Consider the following 26,336-nt stretch of genomic DNA (forward strand, 5'->3'; position numbering starts at 1 on the left):
ATTGCCATGTAGGTGCTAGGAACTGAACCCAGGTCCTCTGTTATAGCAATAAGTACTCTTTTTGGTTTTGAGACAGAGTTTCTCTGTGTAGATTTGAAGCCTGTCTTGGAACTCACTCTCTAGACCAGGCTGGCCTTGAACTCACAGAGATCCCCTGTCTCTGCCTCCTAAGTGCTGGGAGTCAGTACTCTTTTTTTTTTTTTTTTTTTCTTCGAGACAGGGTTTCTCTGTATTGTTTTGGAGGCTGTCCTGGAACTTGCTGTGTAGACCAGGCTGGCCTTGAAGTCACAGAGATCTGCCTGCCCCTGCCTCCCGAGAGTGCTGGGATTAAAATGTGCCACCAACGCCTGGCAGGAGTCAGTACTCTTAGGAGACATTGTTACGTTGGAATGTGCTCTACTTAGATATGGCTTCATTGTGCTTCATGGGTTGTGGGTTTTTTGTTTGTTTTGGTTTGTTTTGCTTTTTAGAGGCTGGGTTTTTCTGTGGCTTTGGAGGCTGTCCTGGAACTAGCTCTTGTAGACCAAGCTGGTCTCAAACTCACAGAGATCCTCCTGCCTCTGCCTCCCGAGTGCTGGGATTAAAGGCGAGTGCCACCACTGCCAGGCTTTGTTTTTGTTTTTGAGTTTTACTATCAGACACTTTTTTTTCAAGGGAAGGTGGACATACAGGAGACTCTCCAGGTGTTTCTAAGTTACTATGGCAATGAAACCTTTGACAAATAATTGCTTAGCACCCACTCCATTTTCAGGGTAAGTGAGGACAGCTATCAACTCTGACCTGCAATAAAGTAATCACTAGTGTTTGACAGTTCAGCTGCAAGGAACTCTTACCAGATAAACCAGTAGTGCTAACAGAATCGACTTTCACTGAACTGACTTTCGGGTTTTCCTATAGGAGAAATAATGAGGGCATGCAGTGCCCTCTGATAAAGTGAGTCTGTGACACAGAGGCTTGTGATTAAAGCAGAGATTAGCCGTGCCAACCAGCACTGGGAGGCAGAGGCAGGTGGGTCTTTGTGAGTTCCAGGACAGCCAGAGCTACATAGTGAGATAGAGGAAGGGAGGGAGGGAGGAAGGGAGAGTTTTTCTGCATATGTGTAAACCTCTGGGTTCAGGGTTCTACAGCAAAACAGGAGTTTATATTTAAAGTTGAAAAAATCCAAATTACTTAAAAATTTAGATGTCATGTCTAATTTTATTTCATTTATTTGTTTTTCTTGTGTTGGGCATTGTGCCTAGGACTCCTGCATGCTAGACAAGTGCACTACCACTAAGGTATGTTCCCAATCCCTCGATTTCTTACACATACTTTAAAAAAATATATATATATGAACAAAAGAACAGCAGGGTACATGTGGAAGGCTGAGGCAGGGGGATTGCAAATTCAAGGCCTCTGTGGGCTACAGAGTGAGTTCAGAGGCAGCCTGGACTTTTACAAGAGCCTGGGTCAAAATTAAAAGTGAAAGAGGTCTCGAGTTCAGAGACCACTTGCCTAGTATGCACACATCCTGGGTTCAGTCCCACTACCGTCGAAAGTTAAAATAAGAGACATTGAGAAAAAAAATGAAAGACTTCCCCATTCTATTAATTTTTTTTTTTTGGTAATAGCCCTGGCTGTCCTGGAACTCGTTCTGTAGACCAGGCTGTCTCAGAACTCCTCACAGAGATCCTCCTGCCTTTGCCTCCCGAGTGCTGGGATTAAAGCTGTGCGTCGTCACACAGATCTTATATTTGGGTTTTGTTTTGTTTTTAGGGGTACTGGATGTTGTGCATGCTAGGCAAGTGCTTTCCCACTGGCCACACCATCGAGCACCTCACTGTTCTCACTGTTGGGCAGCGTTCCAGAGCAGAGGATAGTCCTTGTGCTTAGTGACTTCTGCTGTCCCATGGGGCACGTGCTAGAAAATGATTATCTCTGAGGGGATCCCACCTCAGAGTGGCTCTAGGAACCTGGTGAGTTGGAAAATTTGACCTGCTAGGACTTCTTAGATTGTCAGAGAGAAGGGTTCAACTGTACTCCCTGTTTCTTTTCAGCCTTTTGTGTTTATATTACCGTGTGGAGTATTCAGGAGATCCAGCTTGTGTTTGGGGACAGTGAAGTAAATATTTAATATATTATTTCCTTATGTTACTTTCAAAATAATTTGTGTTTATGTGCGTTAGTGTTTTGCCAGCATGTATGTTTGTGTGAGGGTATTAGATGTTAGAGTTTCAGATTTCTGTGAGCTTCCATGTGGGTGCTGGGATTTGAACCCAGGTCCTCTGGAAGAGCAGTCAGTGTGTGTGTATGTGCACACACATGTTATGACATGTGGAAGTCAGCCCAGGCGTTGATGGTGCACGCCTTTAGTACTGGCACTCTGGAGGCAGAGGCCAGCTTGATGTTTAAAGTGAGTGCCAGGACTGTTACACAGAGAAACCCTGTCTCGAGAGACAAACAAACAAACAAAAAAAGGAAGTCAGAGAAAGCTTTTTGGAGCTGGGTCTCTGCTTCTATTTTTATGAGGGTTCTAGAATTGAACTCAGGTCATCAGACTTGTATAACTCTAGTTTACCCACTGAGCCATCTTGCTGAGCCTGATCTTGATCTTGATCATGCTGTCTCAGCTAGGGTTAGTATCTCTCTGATTAAACACTATGACCAAAAGCAACTTGGGGATGAAACGGTTTATTTGGCTTATGTTTCCACATCACAGTTCATCACTGAAGGAAGTCAGGGCAGGAACTCAAACAGCAGGAACCTGGAGGCAGGAGCTGATGCAGAGGCCATGGAGGTGTGCTACTTACTGGCTTCTTCAGCCTGCTTTCTGCTTCTTTCTTTCTTTCTTTTTTTTTTTTTTTTTGGTTTTTCGAGACAGGGTTTCTCTGTATTGTCTTGGAGGCTGTCCTGGAACTCTCTCTGTAGACCAGGCTGGCCTCAAATTCACAGAGATCCGCCTGCCTCTGCCTCCCCAGTGCTGGGATTAAAGGCGAGTGCCACCAACGCATGGCCAGCCTGCTTTCTTATAGAACCTAGGCCAGTTTGAGGCCAGCCTGGTCTACAAAACTACACAGAGAAACCCTGTTTTGAAAATGATAATCATTTGTCTAAAATCAGAAGAACTTCTAATCAGTGTGTCATCCTCACAGGATTGTGCCTGATTTGATTTCCTCATTGGTTCAGTGACTGGTCATGCTGCAGCTCCCTCTGTATCAGAAGCTGTGCTGTGTTTTGGAGAGACAGCAGTGTGTGAGAGAAGCTGAGTCCTGTCGCTCTCACTGCTAGACAGTTGACAGGTGAGCACTGAGAAAGCCAAAGCCTCGGGTGCTGTGGGAACACTGAGCTGAATGTTGACTCCAGCCAAGGACACGGGCTCCCCTGGAGGTGGTGCTTTAAGTGACGGACTGACAGTTCTGAGGGTTAGCTAGAAGTTAGAAAAGAACTTTACAGGCAGAGGAAGTGGCACAGACCAGTCTCAAGAGGACCTGAAGGAGACAACTGAAGATAGTAGCTAGCCTGGCGTGCATGGAGTGGGAAGGTAGAGAGGTGGGAGGTGTCCTGTCCACATGAGTACCTGTGTTATGAGCAAGGGATTCAGAGCTTACCCTAAGGGTGCTTCCCTTAGGCTGGGGGAGTTAATGTTCAGGACCAGGAAAATACTGGGTATCTTTGGAGATCAAAGTAGTGGGTTAATTCAAGTGACATCAGGGTGTCCAGTTGATGGGTTATGACAGACTGTTGTGGGGGCAAGGTGGGGGGACAGGGAGGCTTCACTGTTGCCATGTTTCTTTTAAACTGGTCAAGTTTGAATCACTGGCATTTGTTTGAGTCCTTTTGGTCAGTGGCATTTGACTAAACAAGCCTCCATGCAATCTACTGTGGTCCTCCAAACTTAGACACACAGTATTCTTTTCTGGTAAGAGAGGACTAAGGTAACTGGTAGTGTGTGTTTCATGTGATGGGAGGGAGGGGTCAAAGTTGTAGAAGTGGCTCTGTGTTAAGGGCACCCTTTGAGAGCTCATGTTGCAACATAAGACACAGGGCGGGTAGCTACTTTTTCTAGTCCTCAGTTTGCTGTCATCTGGTGCTTATTTTCTTTCCTGCTTTCAACCATTAAAGCAGATTCTGTTCCAGAATACTCAAGCTAAGGACATAAGAGTGTGTGCATGTGTGCATGTGTGTGTGTGTGTGTGTGTTCTCCTCACTTACTTTCCACCTTATTTTTTGAGACAGTCTCTCTGAACCTGGATTTCACAAATTTGGCTAAACTAGCTGGCCAGCAAGCCCCAAGACCTACCTATCTCTGGTTTCTCAGCACTGGGACTAACAGAGGGGCATGATGGCAACCCCCCTCCAGCTTTTACATGGGTGTTGGAGAACTAAACACAGGTCCTCATGGTTATACAGCAAGCACTTTACTGACTGAGCCGTTTCCCCTTGTTTTGTTTGAAAGGGATTTATGGTGGCACTGAGTACTTGGATTACAGGCATGAACCACCATGCCTAACTGGAAATCTCCTTCCCCCTCTCTTTCCCAGAGGAGCATAAGACTTAGAACTCTGTCTTTCTCTCTTTTTCCCTCTCCTCTCCTCCCTCACTGCCTCTCTTCCTCTCCTTCCTTCTTCTCCCCTCTCACTGTGTTGGCAGGTTCTGGAATTTAGCCACCACACCTGGTTTTTATGCAGTGTTCAGTAGGAATAGAACCAGAGCTTCATGTGTGCTATTCAGGCCCTCTACCAACTGAGTGGCAGCCCATATCTAATTTTGTAGCTAGAGAGCTATTGATTACATTTGTATACATATACTGAACTATATGTAGCTTTTCCTTCTTTGTCTTTGTTTTCAGATAAGGTCTCAATATGTAACCTAGGTTGGCCTAGAACTCAAAATCCTCCTGCCTCAGTGTCTCAGGTGCTATGATTATAGGGATGAATCACTATGCCCATCTTTATGTTCATTGCTTGTAGATTTTCTTTTTTAACTTGGGTTTTTTTTTTTTTGTTGTTGTTGTTGTTGTTGTTTTATTTGTTTGTTTTTGAGACAGGTTCTCACTAAGTAATCCTGGCTAGCCTCACCTATGTAGACTAGACCCTGGGACTCACAAAGATCCTCCTGCCTCTGTATCTGAGCACTGGGATTGAAGGTGTGCACCACCACACCTGACTATATTTATTCATTTCATGTGTTCAAGTATTTTACGTGTATGTATGTATGTCTACCATGTTGCGTGTCTGGTGCCCTGGGAGGCCAAAAGAGAACATTGTAAGATCCCCTGGAACTGGAGTTACAGACAGCTAGTTGTAAGCTACGGTGCTGATGCTGGGAATTGAGCCCAGGCCCTCTGCAAGTCTCTTAACCAGTGAGCCATTTCTCCAGCCCTCGATATACAATTTTGTTTGTTTATTTTTATTTTTCAAGACAGGGTTTCTCTGTAGCTTTGGAGCCTGTCCTGAAACCTGCTCTGTAGACCAGGCTGGCCTAAAACTCACAGAGATCTTTCTGTCTCTGGGATTAAAGATGTTTGCCACCACTGCCTGGCTATCTCTATATGGAATTTTTATTAGCTCAGTAAATGTGTCTTGGTTTCTTGACTGTGGGAATAAGGTCTGCATATTTCTTTCTTTTTTTCCCCAGAGCCTACTTATTAAACGTTTATTATATACTAAGTATTGATGATAAAACACTGGAAAAAATATGCCCCTCCAAGCCCCCCCCAATCACTTGTTCTCAGGGAGCATAAATTCTAGCAGGTTGGCCAGTAAAACAACAGCAACAACAATATAACCATAAACCTGTTATAGGACTGCATGTTTAAAATCTTGGGAAATATCACTAATAGAAAACTTGCTAGGATTGATCCAGACCCCCTGAGTGTGAGAGTCAGTGAGGAGGCCTTGGCAACCTATGGGGCCCTGAGCCCACGTGTTTATCCCTGGAATACAAACGGACTTCGTGTGTCCATAACACAAAGAGGGATGCTCTCTCAGCCTGGACTCTTTTTTTTTTTTTTTTTTTTTGTTTTTCGAGACAGGGTTTCTCTGTGGCTTTGGAGGCTGTCCTGGAACTAGCTCTTGTAGAGCAGGCTGGCCTTGAACTCTCAGAGATCCACCTGCCTCTGCCTCCCTCAGCCTGGACTCTTAGGGGAGTGCCTGGACCCTGCCCTGAGTGAAATGACAGACTCTAGATATCCCCTATGTGGAAGGAAGTAGGGATAGGATGGGAGGCTGGGGGGGACGAGGGGTGCGGTAGGAGGGGAGGGAGAGGGAACTGGGATTGACATGTGAAACAAGCTATTTAAAATTAAAATAATAAAAAAAGAAAAACAAAAAAAGAACACTTGCCTATCATGTGTGAGGCTTTAGGGCCAACTCCCCAGGACTAAAGAAATAATAGATAAAAACAAGTAAATAAACAAAAATAAAAAGAAATAATAGAAAGGGAAAAAGACCATATTTGAGTAGAGACCTGAAAGGAAGGGGGAGATAAGTGAGTTTCTAGAAACACAGCAAATCTAAAGTATAATGGTCCTAAGACAGGAGCAAGCCTGGCATGTTTGAGATACATACAGCAGTGAAGTCGTATCTGGCTTGGTTTATAAGGTCAGAAAGGTAAAGTAGGCAGCAGGAAGGGTGTCTCTGTAGGTCAGTGGAAGAATTTCGTTATTATTCCACATGAGGAAGCCTTTGGCCAAATAATTTGATCTGAATCACACTTCAACCAGGTCACTCTTGCATTGTGTGAGTAGATTGGGGTACAGTATGGGGAGACAGTAGAAGCTGGGAGCCAGGAAGACTGTTGAAATAATGCAGGAGTCATTTGAACTTCAGAGATGGTGACAGAAAGTGGGAAGTGCTGAGAATCAGGATGAAGTCAGAAGGCAGAGAGCTGGCAAAAGATTTGTTGATGGACCAGATATCAAGTGTGAGAAGGAAGCAAAGATAACTCCAAGGTTTTGGTTGAGCCATTGGAAGATTTGTGTTACCAATTTCAGTGATGAAGCCACCATGGGAGGAATAGAAAGTGTTGTTCTAGACGTTTTAAGTATCAGATACATATAAGTATCCAAGTGGAGCCGGGGTGGTGGCGCACGCCTTTAATCCCAGCACTCGGGAGGCGGATCTCTGTGAGTTCGAGGCCAGGCTGGACCGACAGCCTCCAAAACAATACAGAGAAACCCTGTCTCGTAAGACAAACAAACAAACAAAAAACAAAACAAAACCAAAAAAAGTATCCAAGTGGAGATGTCAGATAGGTAATTGATTATACTGGTCTGGACCTCAATTGAAAGGATCTAGCTGATGACTTTAGGAGTCACTAGGGAATAGATGGTATTTAAAGTCATGAGACTTGGTAGACTCACCAAGGGAGTATAAATAGAAAAGAGAAATGGGCTGGGTAGTTGCATTGCTTATCAGGAGAAACTAGCCAGAAGGGTCTGAGAAGTGGCTAGAGAAACGGGAGCAAAATCAGGAGACATTTGCTTTCTAGAAGTCAAGGAAAAAAAACAGTCAAGGAGGGTGGGGAAGACATCAGATGTTGCAGACAAATCTAAGTAGGATGAGCATGGGAACTGGCCCCTGAGGTTAGCAATATTTTAATTGTATGTGACAAATATCAGGTAAGTCTAGGGTTTTGTTTTTGTTTTATTTCTCAAGACAGGGTTTTTCTGTGTAGCTTTGGAGCCTGTCCTGGAACTCACTCTAGACCATGCTGGTCTCAAACTCACAGAGGTTCGCCTGCCTCTGCCCCCTGAGTTCTGGGATTAAAGGCGTGTGCGACCACTGCCCAGCTAGTTGTGTTGCTTTATACCTTTATACTTCCACCATAAATATAAGATTTCCGTATATTCCATGTCCTCTGCACACTTTGGGTTTGTCACTCTTTTGCTTTGTTCAGAATTGAACCCAGCCTCTTGTAGATAAGACTGTTCCAAGCCTTTTTTTTTTTTTTTTTCCTTCACTGCTCTAAGTCTAGAGAGACAGCTCAGCTGTTAAGAGCACTGGCTGTTCTTGCGGAGAACCTGGGTTCACTAAGAGCACACACACGGTACCTCATAATCATCTGTAACTCCAGTTCCAGGGGATCCAACCCCGTTTTCTGACCTCTGTGGGCACCAGGCATGTACCTGGTACACATATATACATGCAAGCGAAACATTTATACACACAAAATAAATCTTTAAAATAAAATGAGGGGAAAAAAGACTCCAGATGTAATTTAGTGGGGCAGTTATTGCTTGGCATGTGTAAGGCCATGAATTAGATCCCCAGCACTACAAAATAAAATAAATGTAGGCTGGTAGACCACTTGGTGAAGCCCTGAGTTCAGTCTCCGAGACTGACACAAACAGAAGGAATCCAAGCTGCTTAATAGAAAGTGAATTGTGCAGCAAGAACAGTGCTTTTGTGGCTATTGATGGGGCTTTTGATAAACCAGGCGGACAGACCAGAGCAGCATAAGGACAAGTGCTTTTAACTGCTGAGCCTTCACTGCAGACCACTATTTCTGTTTCTTAAAAAAAAAAAACCACAAGTTGGCTGGGTGGTGGTGGCACATGCCTTTCTTTAGTCACAGCACTTGGGAGGCAGAGGCAGGTGGATCTGAGTTTGTGGATAGCCAGGGCTACACAGAGAAACCTTGTCTTAAAAAAAACAAAAACACAAGTTTTAGCAAACTATACCTTCTATATTTATCTCATTAGATAAACCTCTGCGCAAGGAAGTATGGGAAATACAGGATTTAGCTTTACATATTCCAATGCCAACATTAAAGTTGTGCATCACCAACGCCCAGCTATGGCACATGCCTTTAATCCCAGCACTCAGGAGGCAGAGGCAGGCGGATCTCTGTGAGTTTGAGGCCAGCCTTGTCTACAGAGTTCCTAGACAGCTTCCAAAGCCACAGAGAAACCCTGTCTTGAACCCCCCCCAATTTATTTTTTGTGTATAGTGTTTGCCTGAATGCATGCCTGTTCACCATGTCTGTGCAGTGCCTGCTGAAGATATTGGATCCCCTGGGACTGTAGCTACAGATGGTTTTGAACTGTCATATAGATGATAGATGCAGGGGATTGAACTGGGTTCACTGGATGAGCAACCAGTGTTAGTAACTGTTGAAACACCTTCACACTCGTATGTATGTATGTATGTATGTATGTATATACATACACATATACACACACACATATATATCTTTTAAACTTTTTTGTTTTGTGTTTTGAAGACAGGGTTTCTCTGTGTAGCCTTGGCTGTCCTGGAACTTTCTCTGTAGACCAGACTGTCCTTGAACTTGCCTCCAAAAAGATTCACTTGCCTTTGCCTCCTGGGTGCAAGGATTAAAGGTGTATGCTACTTCTGCCTGACTAAGTTAAAGCATTTAGTTGTGTATGTAGGCATGTGTACTAGATAGTTTTATGTCAACTTGACATAAGCTAGAGTCATCTGAGAGGAGGGAAGCTCAGGTGAGAAAATGCCTCCTTAAGACTGGGCTGCAGGCAAGCCTGTCGGGCGTCTTCTTAATTAGTGATGGATGGGGAGAGCCCAGACCATCATGGGTAGTGCCATCCCTGCGGTGGTCCTGGGTTCTGTAGGAAAGCAGGCTGACAAGTCATGAGGAGCAAGCCAGTGGGCAGCACTCCCCATGCCTCTGCATCAGCTCCTGCCTCCAGACTCCTTTCCTGCTTGAGTTTCTGCCCTCACTGCTTTTGATAATGAACTGTGAATGATATGTGGAACTGTGAGGGAAATCAACCTTTTTCTCCCTAAAATGCTTTGGTCATTGTGTTTCATCACAGCAATAGTAATCTAGTAATCTTAACTAAAGCAACACATGTGCGCAGATATATAGGTCTGTGCATGTGCTGTGTCTCAAGTGTGGAGGTTGAGGACAACTTGTGGGAATTGGTGTTCGTCTGCTGTGTTGTTAGTCCAGGGATCAAACTCAGGTCTTCAGACTCAGTGGTAAGAGCCTTTACCTGCTAAGCCATCTCACCAGCCCCTCCCTTTTGCTTTTTCTTCTTTTTCCCTGTGTATGAGCTTGTGGTTAATAGTGGAGATCTTCCTCCATTGCTCATCTTACACTTTGAGTCAGGGTCTGTCAGTCAAACGCAGAGCTCACTGATAAGTCTAGTCTGGAGATCCTGTCTTCATCTTCTCAGCCTAGAATTACAAGTGGCTAGCTGTGCCCATCCGGCATTTACATCAGTCCAGTGGATCTGAATTCCTGCTTGTATAACAAGTGCTTTAACCACTGTGCCATCTACCCAGCCCTTCTGCCTTAGTTTTTGAGAGATGAGCTTGTCACTGAACCCAGAGCTTTCTGGTTCAGCTCGATTAGCTAACCAGGAAGCCCCAGGGATCTTTCTTTTTCAATTCATGGGCCTGGATTTTTGTGGAATACTAGGGATCCAATCACAGGTCCTTATTCTTATGTGGCAAGCACTTTACTGAGCCAGCTTCCCAGCCTTTCCTTGTCTTTTGGTATTATAACTTTTTACCACATGTCTCCTAAATCTATTCCACCTTCATCTTTGTGCCAACTTTAAAAAGGAAATCAGTGGTTCCTAGCTACTTACAGGATACAATTCCTAGCTACTTACAGGATACAAGAAGTATACTCTGTCTTAATAAAAGACCTTGAATAAAGGAATTATTTACAATTGCAATGGTCAAGTGGCCCAATAATAGATGGTAGAACACCAAGAATCTGTCAGGAACAGACAATACCTGTTACACTCCATCGCAGATGCAATGGAGGAAAAGTGGGTGTGATTGGAACCCAGCCAAAGCTATGGCCAAGAAACAGGATCCTCAATAGTCCCCATAGGAGTTGTGACCTCAGTCAGAGAACATAAATTCTGCTAGAACCACATCTTTGAAAAGAGAGATCACAGGATAAGTGCCTTGACCTTCCTGCTCTCAGATTTCTTCTGGTGACTCAGACAAAAGTCAGAAGACCTGGAGTCTTGCTTCTTAGAGATTGGCCTTCTGAACCTCGAGGCAGCAGAGCAGACCAGGAGGGCGAGCATACCACCTGCCAGAGTTCACCCTTTGACTACCTTGATGCCATCAGCCTAGGCTCCTGCCTACCTTTCTGACTGTCATCCTTTGAGCTTGGAGTTTTCTTGTTTTTATACCCCGAAGGCCCGTTAAACATCGCATGAAGATTGATACATAAACAGATTGTGTTGGCTGAGGGTAGATCTGAGGCAAGCAGTAAGTTAGATGGGAAAGGACCTTTCCTGGTTCACACTCATCCCTAAGGATAACAGTCAAGCTGCTGATGCCGCACGCCTTTAACCCCAGCACTCGGGAGGCTGAGGCAGGAGGATCTCTGTGAATTCAAGGCCAGCCTGGTCTACAGAGCGAGTTCCAGGACAGCTAGAGCTACACAGAGAAACCCTGTCTCAGGGGGGGAAAAAAAGTTGAGCTACTCTTAAGTGCACAAGTGTCCCACAGTAATGTGTGGAGTCTCAGGAAAGCCAAGTAACTGTGAAGGTTCTCGCAGTTTGTGGCAGTCTGCTGCTCACAGCCAGCTGTGAGGTGTTGGAAAAGTCTCTCTGAGCTTCTGTTTTCTCAGCTTTAGGACAAGACTGTATGGACTTAAAGACAGGCTAATAATGCCTGATTGGCTGTACCCATGCAGGTAGCTCGGGGTTTACCTTTGTAATCCTGCGTAGCTGTGGTTTGTTTGTTTTACAAGACAGGGTTTCTTTGTGTAGCCCTGGCTGTCCTGGAACCAACTCTGTAGACCATTCTGGCCTCGAACTCACAGAGATCCACCTGCCTCTGCCCCCTGAGTGCTGGGATTAAAGGTGTGTGCCACCACCACCTGGCTATTTGTTTTGTGTGTGGAGGGTGTAGTCTATGCATGCAAGGGTGTGGTGCCCGAATCTGGGCATATGGCTGTGGACATCAGAGAAAGATGCCAGGTGGCCTCCTCTATTACTCTGCACCTTATTCGGTTGAGAGGGGTCTCTCACTGAACCCGAAGTTCACTGGTCTAGTTAGACAGGTTAGCCTGCAAGCTCTGGGAACCACCTGTCTGTCATTCCAGATGCTGGGCTTGCAGGCCCATAAACCCATACCCAGCTTTTTACATACGTGTTGGGGATTTGAATTCAGGTCTTTATGTTTGTATTGCAAGCACTCTTACTCTGAGCTATCTCCATAGTCTCCACTATTTATTTACTTATCTGTTTATTTGCTTTTGCTGCTTCTGAATATCAGAATTTAAGTTGGTTATTTGAAAATGAAATTTTGGGCCAGTGAGGTGACTCTGTGGGCACAGGCATTTGCTGCACTAGTTTGATGGCCTAAGTTTGGTCCCCAGACCCTATGGTGAAGAAAACTAACTCCCAGAAGTTATTCTCTGACCTCTACATGTATGTCTTCATATGTGCACGTCTACACTCAAAATACATACAATAAAATAAATATTTTAGCTCCAGAAAAGCATGCAACTTTGAGCTGGTTGTGGTAATGCACTTGGTAGGTACAAGTCACAGGAGTTCAAGATCACCTGCTACATGGTTAGTTAGAGGCTAGTTACATCTTGACTTAAAAAAAAAAAAAAGATGGGAGGCAGAGGTAGGCGGATCTCTGTGAGTTTGAGGCTAGCCTGGGTCTACAGAACGAGTTCCAGGACAGCCTCCAAAACAATACAGAGAAACCGTGTCTCTAAAAAAAAAAAAAAAAAAGATTTCATTTCTGTCTGCTTCCTGTCTGTGGACCCCATGTGACCAGCTGCCTCCTGCAGCCATTGTCTTATGCCATGGTGGACCATCCCCTAGAACTGTAAGCCAAAGGAAGCCCTTTCCTTTAAAAACCAGCAAACGTAAAACAGTGAATCTCATATTTCCCTGTTGCTTTTTGGTTTTCTTTGGGGGGGGGTTCTTTTGAGACAGGGTTTCTCTGTATTGCTTTGGAAACTGTCCTGGAACTCACTTTGTAGACCAGGCTGGCCTCGAACTCACAGAGATCCTCCTGCCTCTGCCTCCCGAGTGCTGGGATTAAAGGCGTGCGCCACCACTGCCTGGCTAGCATTTTTAAACATATCTACCATTGTACTTTGCTTGTGTCCTATCCCCCTTCCACACATATACAGAGACTGTAAATCCAAAGATACATTATCTTTTTATTTTTATTTTTGAGACAGGGTTTCTGTGTATAACCACTCTGGCTGTTCTGGATCTAGCTCTGTAGACCAGGCTGCCCTCAAACTCACAGAGATCCACCTGCCTCTGCCTCCCAAGTGTACCGCCACCGCCTTAGGCCATAATCAATCTTTTTAAAAAGCTGAGCTCTCTGGCTACATATGATAGTACACACCTGTAATCACAGTTCTGGGGAAGCTGAGACAGGCACATTGCTGTGAGTTTAACGTCAGCCTGAGTTACACAGTGAGTTGTAGGCTATAGTGTGAAACATAGTCTCAAAAAACCTGTGGGGGTGGGGAGGAGGGGGAGGGGGAGGGGCATGGGGGTTGAGAAAAGAAACTGACCAACTTACTTGGCCGCCCAAGTGAAGGCCACCTGACTGGTGACAGAGTCAGGACTTGAATCCAAACTTCTGACCTCTGCACTGCCTTCCCCGTCACCTAGTACTTGTACTCTGCATCCTGACAAGATGTACTGATTGGAATTCATCTGCGCTTGAGGAGGCTGGATTTGGGTAGATCTTCAGGGGCATGTGAAAGGCACATGCACTGACTTTAAGATAAGAGTAAGGAATTTAGGGGTGAGAAAGAGTAGCTGCTGAAATGCACCAGGAAAACTAGCTGTTCCTGCTTGAGCAGGAAATACCCAGCCATCCAGCTTGGTTAGTTTCGTGCCGTTTAGCTTCTTTAGGGGCCGTTTATGGGTGTTAGCGAAGCTGCCCTTGAGTCAGCGGTAGTGAAACAGGTTATTAAAACATCTAAGCCAGGCGTTGGTGGCGCACGCTTTTAATTCCAGCACTCGGGAGGCAGAGGCAGGCGGATCTCTGTGAGTTCCAGACCAGCCTGGTCTACAAAGTGAGTTCCAGGACAGCCTCCAAAGCCACAGAGAAACCCTGTCTCGAAAAACCAAAAAAAAAAAAAAAAATCTAATCCATTTTGCTATCTTACACCACCAATGTTTAAGAATATATATATATATACACATAAACATACATCCTTGGACCATGGTGGTGCACACCTTTTAATCCCAGCACTTGGGAGGCAAAAGCTGATGGATCTCTGAGTTCAAAGCCAACCTCGTCTGTACATCAAGTTCCAGGACAGCAAGAGCTACACAGAAACACCGCCCCATTTCATTGAATAAATAAAATATGTGCATAAATATTATTTATTTATATACATACCATATATGACTAGAGTATTTAGGAGTGTAGTGTGAAATAGGAGGAAGTGTGTTGTCCTGGACATAATTTCACAGAGGATATGGACACCCCTGGCTTTTAATAATTAATGGTCTGCAGAGCTAGGTATAGTGACTTAGACCTTTAGTCCCAACATGAAAGGCAAAGACAGGTGTATCTCTGTACCTTTGAGGCCAGCTTGGTCTCAGTATTGAGTTCCAGCTTCACCAACCTCCCCCAAATGCTTGTCGTCATGGTGCTGCAACCATAGCTACCTTTCCTTTCCTTGTATGCTGTTTTTATTTCCTACTTTTTCTTGTCATATAATGAAACCACTAAATATACAGCAAGAAACAACTTTAAGGGCTGGAGAGATGACTCGGAAGTTAAGAGCATCACTGCTCTTGCAGAAGACCCAGCACCCACATGGAGGTTCACAGTAGCCTGGAACTCCGATTCCAGGGGAATCCAGTGCCCTCTCCTGGCCCCCCTGGTTTCCTGCACATGTGTGATGCACAGACATAACTCAGGTACACACACACACACACACACACACACATAAAATAAATACTTTTGAAAAGAAGGAAGTTAAAGATCAATCCTTTTTGTTGTTGAAGTCTTGAAGGCTAAATTACTTGCCCAAAATTATACAGAAACTTTAGCAGAATAAGAATTTGACCTCCACTTCTCATTTATTTGTTTGTTTGTTTTGTTTTCTCTATGTCTAACAGGTGACTAAGTTGTGGTATCTTTCAGTGTTCTAGGAACAAGAGCCTTCAGTTTTTTTATTTTGGAAAAATACCTTATTTGTGCCTTAGGGGCAGAAAACTTGTTGCTTCCAAATACCCAAGAATGTAGGTTCCAGTGAGCATGATCTCCACAACTAAGTGTTTCTTTCTTACTGTTTTAGGAGCCATGTTTGATCAGGACTATGGGAAGGTCAACTCTGTTCTGGAGACCCTTGTAAGGAGATGAGTTGTTGAGGAGAGGCCAGGATGAAGTTGCTGCCAGGAGTGGGTGTGTTTGGGACTGGCAGCTCAGCCCGGGTCCTCGTCCCGCTGCTGAGGGCAGAGGGGTTCACTGTGGAGGCCCTGTGGGGGAAGACCGAGGAGGAAGCAAAGCAGCTGGCGGAGGAGATGAACATCGCCTTCTACACCAGCCGGACCGATGACGTCTTGCTGCATCAAGATGTGGACCTGGTGTGCATCAACATCCCCCCTCCTCTCACCCGGCAGATATCCGTGAAGGCTCTAGGTATGCACCTTCAGGCCATGGCGGGCAGGGTGTGTTCTTCTGGGCAGTCCTTTGTCTGCATCTGCAAGTAACAGTGCCCGGGGACATCACTGGGGCAGGGCTGGGGAAGGTATGTTGGAGATTCTAACAGCTCTAAAGAGGAAAAAAGGGCTTGAACCTTGCCTTCCTCCTGTTCACTAGAAACCCTCTGAGCCCAAACCCAGCCCATCAAGGAGCTGGAGATAGTTGCACTTCTTGACTGTCAGGTCTGCCTCTGGGAAGTCAGCACTCCCTGGACCCTGCAACGCAGTTGTGACTCATGTGTTTGTTCTGCCATTCTGTGTCACACAGACTACAGGAAGGAGGGGAGGCTGTCTAGAAGGCTACAGTTCCCATGCTTTGGCAGCCCTTGACTGTAGTGAGCACCACCCTTCCTGGCATTGCCAGACAGCAGGAAGGCTCTGTCAGCCCTGACTTTCCTGACACCAAACGCAGGACAGCGTGCTCACATTTCCACTCCCTTGGGAAACTGGGCTTGGGGACCTCTGACCCTGGCTGGGTGTGGCCTAGTCAACTGCTCTTCTGTTCCTAGTGAGTTTCTCTTACATATAGTGACACAGACCAGTGTCCTCTCAGACTTCTCCTGCCAGTCAGAAGAACCATGTCTTTAGAACAGCGAGGTCTGTGTGTGCCCTGAGTGTCTAGTCAGCGCCCATTCTGTGCTCTCGTTTTCTTAGTGAGAGTTCTGCCTTGACTCAGTACTGTGGAAAAGGCTCACAGAACTTGTCCAGTTCCCCCCACACTGCAGGGGTCCCCACACAGCACTACCAAAGAAGCGATGTCACCTGGGATAGTTGTAAGAATAGAACTGTAATTCCTCAAGCCCCTAAAGCCTGCTGCCTCCTGAGTGGGCCCCACACTGTGACTGGCCAGCTTCCTGCGTGGTTCTCATGCACACTGTGGGTGAAGGGCCGCAGACCCATTGTAATGTCTTGGTTGTCAGTTAAAGAATGTGACTTAGTTGGTAGAGTGTTTGCTGTATCAGGGCAAAGTCTCCAGAGCCACGTAAAACTCAGTGTGGTGATGTGTATATACCCACAGTCCCTGCATTTGGGAGGTGGAGCAGGAAGACCAGAAGATCAAAATCCTCTTGGCTCCATAATGAGTTAAAGGGCGGCATGAGATACATGGAAAAACTGTGTTTAAAAAAGAAAAGGAGAGCTGGGCGGTGGTGGTGCACACCTTTAATCCCAGCACTCGGGAGCCAGAGGCAGGCGGATCTCTGTGAGTTCGAGGCCAGCGTGCTCTACAGAGTGAGTTCCAGGACAACCAGAGCTGTTACACAAGGAAACCCTGTTTCTAAAAAGGAAGGAAGGAAGGAAGGAAGGAAGGAAGGAAGGAAGGAAGGAAGGAAGGGGAAAAAGAAAAAGGGGGCGGTGAGGTAGCTTGGTGGTTTAAGGTATTTGCTGCCAAGGCTGGCAACTTGAGTTTGAGCTCCTGAATCACACAGTGAAAGGAGAGACTGACTCCTCAACTTTCCTCTGAATCTGAAGCCCATTGGGACTTGGAGGTGTAGCTCAAGCAGAGCTCGTGTATGTGAGGCTTTGGGTTCAGTCCCTAGCACCCCAAACAAAAGAAAAAGAAGAGAATATAACTGAGGCCCAGGAATGTTGCTTGGATATTTTCTTTTTTTTTTTTTTTTTTTTTTTTTTTGGTTTTTCGAGACAGGGTTTCTCTATATTGTTTTGGAGGCTGTCCTGGAACTCGCTCTGTAGACCAGGCTGGCCTCGAACTCACAGAGATCCGCCTGCCTCTGCCTCCCGAGTGCTGGGATTAAAGGCGTGCACCACCAACGCCCGGCTGTTTGTATTATTATTTAAAGGGGGTTTTGTTGTTATTATTAAGCAATAAAGTTTATAAAATTAATTAAAATTAAATATATATATGTCGAGTGCTGGGATGGCTCAGTGGTTAAGAGCATTGACTGTTCTTCCAGAGGTCCTGAGTTCAATTCCCCAGCAACCACATGGTGGCTCACAACCACCTTGAGTGAGATCTGGTGCCCCCTGCTGGCATGCAGGCAGAAGACAGTATACATAATAAATAAAATAAAAAAGAAGATTTATTTAAAAAATATATATGTCTATATAATTTCTATATACACACTCATTATGTTTACTTTTGTCATGGACTGTTATGATAACAAAAGATTGTTCTCCAAGCAGACTGACCCAGATAATTTAATCTCAAGAATTCCAGTTCCTTAGGAAGCCTCTCTGAGTCCAGACCAAACCAGATTCCTGAATGGTCATCTGAACCTTAAAGTGTAACTTTTCAAGTAAATCCATGACTGATACACTGTGTCCCCCACTGCTCGACCAGGACCTGGCATACTGGGTAAATGAGACATTTATAGTTTGCACCCTTGTAGGTCATTTTGCTGGTGGCCAGTGAGCTAACATGGACCCGAGGCCAGGAAAGAATGAGATGGGCTGAAAGCAAGAGTGAGAGCCTGCTCTGCTGTTTTTCAAACTCATATTTCTAGTAGCTGGGCCTGGTGTGGTGGGGACACTTTTAATCCCCGAGTTCAGAAGGCAGAGGCTGGCAGATCTCTGTGGCCAGTCTGGTCTACATAGTGAGTTCCAAGACAGCCAAGACTCCATAGAGAGACCTTCTCTCAATAAAACAAAATAAGGGCTGGAGAGATGGCTCAGGGGCTGAGAGCACTGGCTGCTTCTCCAGAAGACCTAGGTTCAGTTCCCAGCACCCACATGGCAGCTCACACCTGTCTGTAACTCCAGCTTCTGACACCCTCACACAGAAGTACTTGCAAGTAAAATATCAATGAATGTAAAATAAAAATAAATTATTAAAATTTTTTATTTTGCTGAACAGCCTGTCTACAAAGTTACACAGAGAAACCCTATCTTGAAAAACCCCAAAAAAACAAAGGGGCTGGAGAGATGGCTCAGTGGTTAAGGGCTCTGACTGTTCTTCCAGAGGACCCAGATTCAATTCCTAACACCCACGTGGCACTCACAACTGTCCGTATCTCCAGGGCCTGGCACCCCCCACAAGCAACCCACCAATGCATATAAATTTTAAAAAACTGTTAAAAAAGCAAATGGGAGCCACTGAGATGGCTCAGTGGGTAAAGGCGCTGTCCATGCAGTCGTGGCCATCTGGATTTGATCTCTGGAGCCCATATAAAGGTGAGAGGAGAAAAGTAAAGCTGTCCTCTGGCCAGCATGGGCCAAGGCACATGCACCCACATGCACACAATGTGACTACAATATACTAGTGTGTGCAAACACACACTAGTGAGCAAGGCTGTGTACATGTGCGTCTCCCTGGGTTTTGTTAGACATAGCGCATGAAAGTGAAGCCTTTCTGGGTCCCCTCTCTACCCTGCTTTATGAGTCACTCACTCCCAGGCCTGAGCCCAGCCTGAGAACCCCACTCCTACAGTGTTTGTTACTAGGCAACAAAGAAGTGTTCTGAGGATGACTGGGACAGCTCCTGTGGGCCTTGGTAAGAGATCTGTAGCTAGAGAGAGGCTTACAGCTTAAAACACATTTACCCTCCAGAGAACCTCAGGTAAAAATTACTGGGGGAGCGGGGAGCAGCAAGGCTCAGTGGTAGAGTATGTGCTTAGCACACTGCAGAATCTAATACTCAGGATGCTGGGCAGTGGTAGTGCATTCCTTTAATACTAGCACTCAGGAGGTAGAGACAAATATGAGTTCAAAGTCAGCCTGTTCTAGGACAGTCAGATCTGTTACACAGAGAAAACCTGTCGCAGAAACAAACAAACAAAGAAAAAAAAAGTACCTAGGAACTCAGTCTCCTGCTGCCAGGAAGCAAGTAGCAGTTTTCATTCAATAATGTCTCTTTTGACTTCCTGGCAGGAGAGCTGGATAAACTTGAGGGTGTATTCAAGATAACCCGAGTCTAACAAAAGCTGAAGTTTGCATGGCCAGCCTACGGGAGCCCAGTTATGTCTGATTACTTTTGTTTGTTTGTTTGTTTGTTTTGTTTTTCGAGACAGGGTTTCTGGGTAGCTTTGGAGGCTGTCCTGGAACTCACTTTGTAGACCAGGCTGGCTTCAAACTCACAGAGATCTGCCTGTCTCTGCCTCCCGAGTGCTGGGATTAAAGGCGTGTGCCACCAATGCCCGGCTCGTCTGATTACTTTTGATTTCCATGCTAAGACTCCTGGGTCCTATGTCTGAGATCTCTTCTGCTGGGCATGCTGGAAGTGGGGCTTCTCCCACCCTTCTCCTTCAAACTTACTTCACTGCCCCCTCTGTAGTGTCTGCCACAAGCGAGCAATGTGTTGTTATAATAGAAGCTTCTAGGTGGTCAGAACTGCCACTCTCTGTAGGTTATGTCTGATAACCCAATTACAGCTCAGTGGTCAGCCAGATGGCAGTTACCTCTAGTATTGAGACACTCCTGTCCCTCATCAGAAATCACAAAGAGGGGGGCATTGGAGACCCTCCAGAAGCAGTAATAATGGCAGCTGGGACTCCTTTCCCTCCTGCAAGGCTCCTATGCAAAAGCCTGGGCATTCTGTCCCCTGCCCTGACATGGGACAGAAGCTGGCTATTCTGTCATCCTGCCTGTACCTGTTGTTGAAGCTTCAGTTATTTGAGGAAGAGCAGGAGATTGCACAGAGCTCATTTCTGTGAGAGGCCTTGTAAGCAGTACTGATGTAATAGGGAATATGATATAAGAAGTTTGAAGGTAGCCTGGCCTATAGAGTAAGACCCTATCTTAAGCCCCCTCTCCCTCAAGAAGGTGAAAAAACACTTCAGCATATTAAACACAGAAACTGTCTGCCTGGAAATTGTGGCACTTGTGTGAGTCTTGAAGTCTGAGTTACAGGAAGCCCTTCTGCTCTAGTGCATTCTCCCTGTCCTGCGGTGACGCCCTCTCCTGCGGTGACCCCTCTCCTGTGGTGACCCCTCTCCTGCGGTGACCCCTCTCCTGTGGTGACCCTTCTCCTGCGGTGACCCCTCTCCTGTGGTGATGCCCTCTCCTGTGGTGATGCCCTCTCCTGTGGTGACCCCTCTCCTGTGGTGACCCTTCTCCTGTGGTGATGCCCTCTCCTGTGGTGACCCCTCTCCTGCGGTGACCCCTCTCCTGCGGTGATGCCCTCTCCTGCGGTGACTCCCTCTCCTGCGGTGACCCCTCTCCTGTGGTGACCCTTCTCCTGTGGTGACTCCCTCTCCTGTGGTGACTCCCTCTCCTGTGGTGACCCCTCTCCTGTGGTGACCCTTCTCCTGTGGTGACCCCTCTCCTGTGGTGACTCCCTCTCCTGTGGTGATCCCTCTCCTGTGGTGACTCCCTCTCCTGTGGTGACCCCTCTCCTGTGGTGACTCCCTCTCCTGCGGTGACCCCTCTCCTGCGGTGACCCCTCTCCTGTGGTGACTCCCTCTCCTGTGGTGACCCCTCTCCTGTGGTGACTCCTCTCCTGCGGTGACAGTTGTGCTGAGCCAGGGGCCTCACCTGGGCTACCTCAGTTAACCCAGTCGTTCTCCGGGGAAGGTGACGAACCAAAACTCTTGACAGGAGGACAGAAACCGCAGGTCATTCCGTATGAACTGAAAAACATTTAGATGACAGAAATATCTGGTCTGTGTTTAAGTTTGTCACTAACACTTACAGTTGGCACTTTCTTGCCATTTGGCTGGCCGGAGGCCCATCCATCATAGGAGGCATCAGTCATTTTTATTTTTATAGTTTTTTTTCTTTTGCCACAAAATTTATAGTCAATGTAACCAGTGTTCATGGTGAAAGATGGCTAGATGAATTTCCCTGCTGAACCTGTGGGAACAGGATCCACCCATCAGGATAATCTGCCCTGCAGTGAGCCACCAGAAGTCATCTGCACCCCACCTTTGTCTGATCTGGAAACATGAGCACTATGGCTCTAGCAGAGGGACACACCTAGAGAGGAGTACAGTAAGGACCCAGGAGAGGGACGTCACGGTTTGGAGACTACCCCTCCAACCAGACAGCACCTGTGGAGCCAGGAGGTCAGTCCAGATGGCCCATGTGTGCACACACTGTTCAAGATGTCTCCCATAAGGACCAGGAATAAAGCCAGGCAGAGGCAGGTGGATCTCTGGGTTCAAGGTCACTCTGGTCTACAGAGTATAATCCCTGTCAAGACTTCCCTTACTGTGATGGTACCCAGTTCTGCCTGTCAGCTGCCTTGGTGCTAATAACCGCTGCCTCTCCCTGACCACTGGGCTCTCCACAGCAACACCACCTCCAACCAGTGGCTGGTAAGGCTGTGTGTGGGAGGGGCCATGGCAGGCAGAAAGAGCGAAAGGAAAGTTTTCAAAGGGTCTCTAGTCAGAAATGAAGGTTCTATCAGTGGACCACTAATAGAATTTTGTGTTTTTTCAGTGCCTGGGGTTGACCCTAGGGCCTCATGTGCTGGGCAAGAGCTGGGCTCATCCCTAGTCCTCTTTTACTTCTTGAGACTGAATCCTTCTAAATTTCCATGCTGAAATTGAATGTATACACCAGGCAAGGTTGTACTTTTAAAATTTATTATGGTCAGCCAGACATAGTGGCACATGCCTTTGATCTCAGCACTCAGGAGGCAGAGACGGGAGAGCTCTAGGAGTTCAAGGCCAGCCTGGTCTACAAAGTTAGTTCCAGGACAGATAGGGCTGTTACACAGATAAACCCTGTCTCCAAACAAACAAACAAATTATTGTCATGTATGTTATCATATATGTGTATGTAGGGTGTGTGTGCGCACGTGCGTGAATCTGGAGATTGAACTCATGTCATCAGGCTTACATAGCAAGGGCTTCCCCCAAACCCCAACTGAGCCATCTTAACAGCCCTAATCCATTTATTTATTTATTTATTTGTTTGTTTGTTTGTGACAGGGTTTCTCTGTGTAGGTTTGGAGCCTGTCCTGGAACTCGATCTGTACATGTAGACCAGGCTGTCCTCAAACTCACAGAGATCCACCTGCCTCTGCCTCCCAAGTGCTGGGATTAAAGGCGTGCGCCACCAATGCCCGACTCACAGCCCTAATTCTTTTTGGGACAAAGTCTTTTGGTGTAGTTCAGGCTGGCCTCCAACTCATAGTCCTCATGTCTCTGCCTCCCAAGTGCTGGAATTATAGGTATGTGCTGTCATGCCTGATGCCAGGACTTTGACTTTTCTTCTGAATGAGATATGAGTCCATTGGAAGGGTTTTTGGGAGAAGTATGCTGATCCATCGTAAGTTTTATGTTGTGTTTTAGATTCCATCACCAGGACAAATATTTGAGATATACAACTTAAAAGTGCAGGTCAGCCTGGTCAGCCAGGCCGGTGGCAATGCTAATCCCAGCACTTGGAGGCAGCAGCAGGAGGATCTGTGGGTTTAAAAGGAAAGTTTGCTTTGCTGGAGGGCTAGCCATTTAGCCATGGTAGTAGCTTTCCTGCCTCTGGGCCCATTGAGATAGGAGAGCACGTGGTGGAGGAGGACTGCTCTGTACGCCTTTGAAACAGACTCTCACTGTGTAGCTTTGGCTGGCCTCGAGCTCGTAACCCTCCTGCTTCAGCCTCTGACTGCTGTGGTTGGGTGTGTGAGCACCCGGCCCGCCCAGGGGCACAGAGAAAGAGCAGGAGAAAGGCCAGGAATTCAGTACCCCATTCAAAGGCACGGCCTCCTGTGGCTATAAGGGACTAGGGTTTAGTTAGCAAAGTGCTTGCTGTGGGGACCTGAGTTTGGATCCCCAGTACCCTCATAAAGAGGACATAGCAGCGTATATCCGAAACCCCAGAGGTGCGGAGGCAGAGATGGGCACTGGCTGGCCAGCCAGTATAACCAGGTTCAGTGAGAGACTGTATCAAAAATAAAGTGGCCTGGTGTGGTAAATACTTTTAATCTCCACACTCAGGAGTCAGAGGCAGGAGGATCTCTGTGACTTCAAGGCCAGTCTGATCTGCATAGTGAGTTCAAGACAAGCTTTGGCTACACTGAGAGACCGTGTATCAAAAAAAAAAAAAAAGTGGAAGGTACTAGAAGCAGACACCTAATTTTGGCGCTGGCCTTCTTACGCATGCATTGTATGACCAACCACACATTCACATGCACACATATAAGCACACACACTTTCATACACCACACAGATACAAAATCTTTTTTAAAGTGGCATGTATGAGGTTCCTCCAGTTATATATATATGTATATGTATATATATATATATTTTTTTTTTTTAATTCAGGAAACCTAAACGGGGAAAATTTGAGCAAGGGACTCTCCAGAGCCCCGTTTGTATCTTACCTTGAATGTCTGGGAGTAAGTGATATCTATTGTCTGTCTGCTTTCCCACATCGCGTTAAATACCACATAATCTCTCTGGTTCTGTGTCCTGGCATGCAGCCAGATTGTTAGCAAGTCTAACTCTTGGCCCTTCTCTGCCTTACTGTCTTGGCATTTGTCACCCCCCCACTCTGTGCCTTTGGTCCTGTTCCCTGACCCCAGAAACTCCCATCCACCACCACTCCAGTGAAAGAACTTATTCCTCCAGTCACTGAGACTTCTTCAATATGTCTTAAATCTCCTCCCTCCAGATCACTTGTTTCTGCAGGAGACATTCCTGGGCCATCTGGAGAGGGTGTGTGTGTGTGTGTGTGTGTGTGTGTGTGTGTGTGTGTGTGTGTGTGTGTGTGTAGACTGAATCTTATGTAATCCAGGCTGGCATCAAACTCCGTTATCTTCCTGTCTCCATCCCACCCACCCAAATGCTAAGATGACAGGTATATCCCACTTTGTCAGGCTTGGGAAATACAATTGTGTTATGGTAGCGTACACTTTTGATCCCAGTGCCTGGGAGGCAGAGGCAGGCAGATCTCTGAGTTCGAGGCCAGCCTGGTCTACAGAATGAGTTCCAGGACAGTCAAAGCTACTAGAGAAACTTGTCTCAAAAAAAGAAAAAAAATTTCCCCCTACAAGGCAGATCTTGTGAAACTTTGAAGACTTCCCATTGTCTTTTATTTACAGGAATCGGGAAGAACGTGGTCTGTGAAAAGGCAGCGACATCAGTGGATGCCTTCCGGATGGTGACAGCGTCCCGCTACTACCCACAGCTGATGAGCCTGGTGGGGAACGTGCTGCGCTTCTTGCCGGCTTTTGTGCGCATGAAGCAACTGATCGCAGAGCACTACGTCGGGGCAGTGATGATCTGCGATGCTCGCGTCTACTCCGGGAGCCTGCTCAGCCCCAGCTATGGCTGGATTTGTGATGAGCTTATGGGTGGTGGGGGCCTGCACACCATGGGTACCTATATTGTGGACCTGTTGACCCACTTGACTGGCCGGAAAGCTGAGAAGGTGCATGGGTTACTCAAGACCTTTGTGAGACAGAATGCCACCATCCGAGGCATCCGGCATGTCACCAGTGATGACTTCTGTTTTTTCCAGATGCTCATGGGTGGGGGGGTGTGCAGCACAGTGACACTCAACTTCAACATGCCAGGTGCCTTTGTACATGAAGTCATGGTTGTGGGCTCAGCAGGACGCCTTGTTGCCCGGGGAGCCGACCTCTATGGGCAGAAGAACTCTGCCACACAGGAGGAGCTGCTGGTGAGAGACTCACTGGCTGTGGGTGCAGGGCTCCCTGAGCAGGGTCTCCAGGATGTCCCATTGCTCTACTTGAAAGGTATGGTCTACATGGTGCAGGCCTTGCGCCAATCCTTCCAGGGCCAGGGGGATCGCCGTACTTGGGACCGCGCCCCTGTCTCTATGGCTGCCTCTTTTGAGGACGGACTATATATGCAGAGCGTGGTGGATGCTATTAAAAGGTCAAGCCGATCTGGAGAATGGGAGACTGTGGAAATGCTGACGGAAGAGCCAGATGCCAACCAGAACCTGTGTGAAGCACTTCAGAGGAACAACCTGTGAGCCTACACGTGACCTTCCTCCCGTGGGACAGAGGGACCAGGGAGGGGACCGGGAGTGGGATTGGCTATAGCAAAGACAGTGTCTTTTGTTTAATAAATCAGCTTGGGCCAGGGCTTGGAGCCCATGAAGGTGACCCAGGAAAAGCCCATCCATCCGTCATTGACTCCTCAGACTTGCAAGGCAGCAAGTGCTGTATCTCAGGCTAGTGATGTATGCAGGATCAGGCTGTGGCCTGCCCCTTGTGGTCCTACGAGCCAGCAGGGCCAATGAAAGTTCAGTCTGGGCTGTTCAGCCTGATTTGTGATCTGACAAGAAGAGAAAGCCCAGTAAAAGGAACCAGCTTGGTTGAGTCCTATGGGGAGATGGCAAGAAGCTTTGCTGGTCTTGGGACTAGGCCATCTCAGGACTAGTGACGGCAATAGGTCATCCCTTAGGGATCTTCACCCACCCTCCCTTGTGATCAGACCTTTTCAGGCCCAGGCATGCCCTTCCCACAGAAAAGGAGATTTCTGTATTATACATAGGGAGGAGGGCCCCTGCCTTGGCAGAGAGGAGACAAAGGGGAACTGTAGAACATCTCAGAAATGTCAGTAAATAAGTCAGAAAAAAATGTGACATCATGGTGTGTGGTCGTTTGTTTGGGGTTGGGTTTCTTTAATAATAGAATGCTTGTTTATTGCTGTAGATTGGTTATTTTCCCCGTTTTCACGGACTACACAGCAGCTCTGAGCTAATGGCTCAGCTCATGACTGAGTCCCAAGAGTTCTCCAAATATTTTTAGTAGACAGGGTGTGAGACTTCCTATTAGGCTGCTGCTAAATCTGCCATTTCAAGATTATAGAAGGATCCTGGGGCCCCTGGGCTG

General features: G+C 46.7%; 1 protein-coding gene across 6 annotated transcripts in view; it reads left to right on the plus strand.

The window, feature by feature from the left end:
• Gfod2 (glucose-fructose oxidoreductase domain containing 2) overlaps positions 1-26,086 on the plus strand; it is a 29,469-nt gene extending 3,383 nt beyond the window's left edge. The window contains exons 2-7 of one of the 6 annotated variants that reach the window (XM_040736586.1): positions 1,242-1,277; positions 1,756-1,955; positions 2,699-2,776; positions 3,132-3,278; positions 15,229-15,572; positions 24,573-26,086. In XM_040736586.1, coding sequence (XP_040592520.1) covers positions 15,314-15,572; positions 24,573-25,471 — 1,158 coding nt within the window. In that variant the 5' untranslated portion in view covers positions 1,242-1,277; positions 1,756-1,955; positions 2,699-2,776; positions 3,132-3,278; positions 15,229-15,313 and the 3' untranslated portion in view covers positions 25,472-26,086. The remainder of the gene's footprint in view (positions 1-1,241; positions 1,278-1,755; positions 1,956-2,698; positions 2,777-3,131; positions 3,279-15,228; positions 15,573-24,572) is intronic. The other 5 variants (XM_040736583.1, XM_040736585.1, XM_040736588.1 and 2 more) reach the window with 5 other exon arrangements.
• Positions 26,087-26,336: the final 250 nt, after the last annotated feature.

Source organism: Mesocricetus auratus, unplaced genomic scaffold (genome assembly GCF_017639785.1).
Source record: "Mesocricetus auratus isolate SY011 unplaced genomic scaffold, BCM_Maur_2.0 Super-Scaffold_100062, whole genome shotgun sequence".
Lineage (NCBI taxonomy): Eukaryota > Metazoa > Chordata > Mammalia > Rodentia > Cricetidae > Mesocricetus > Mesocricetus auratus.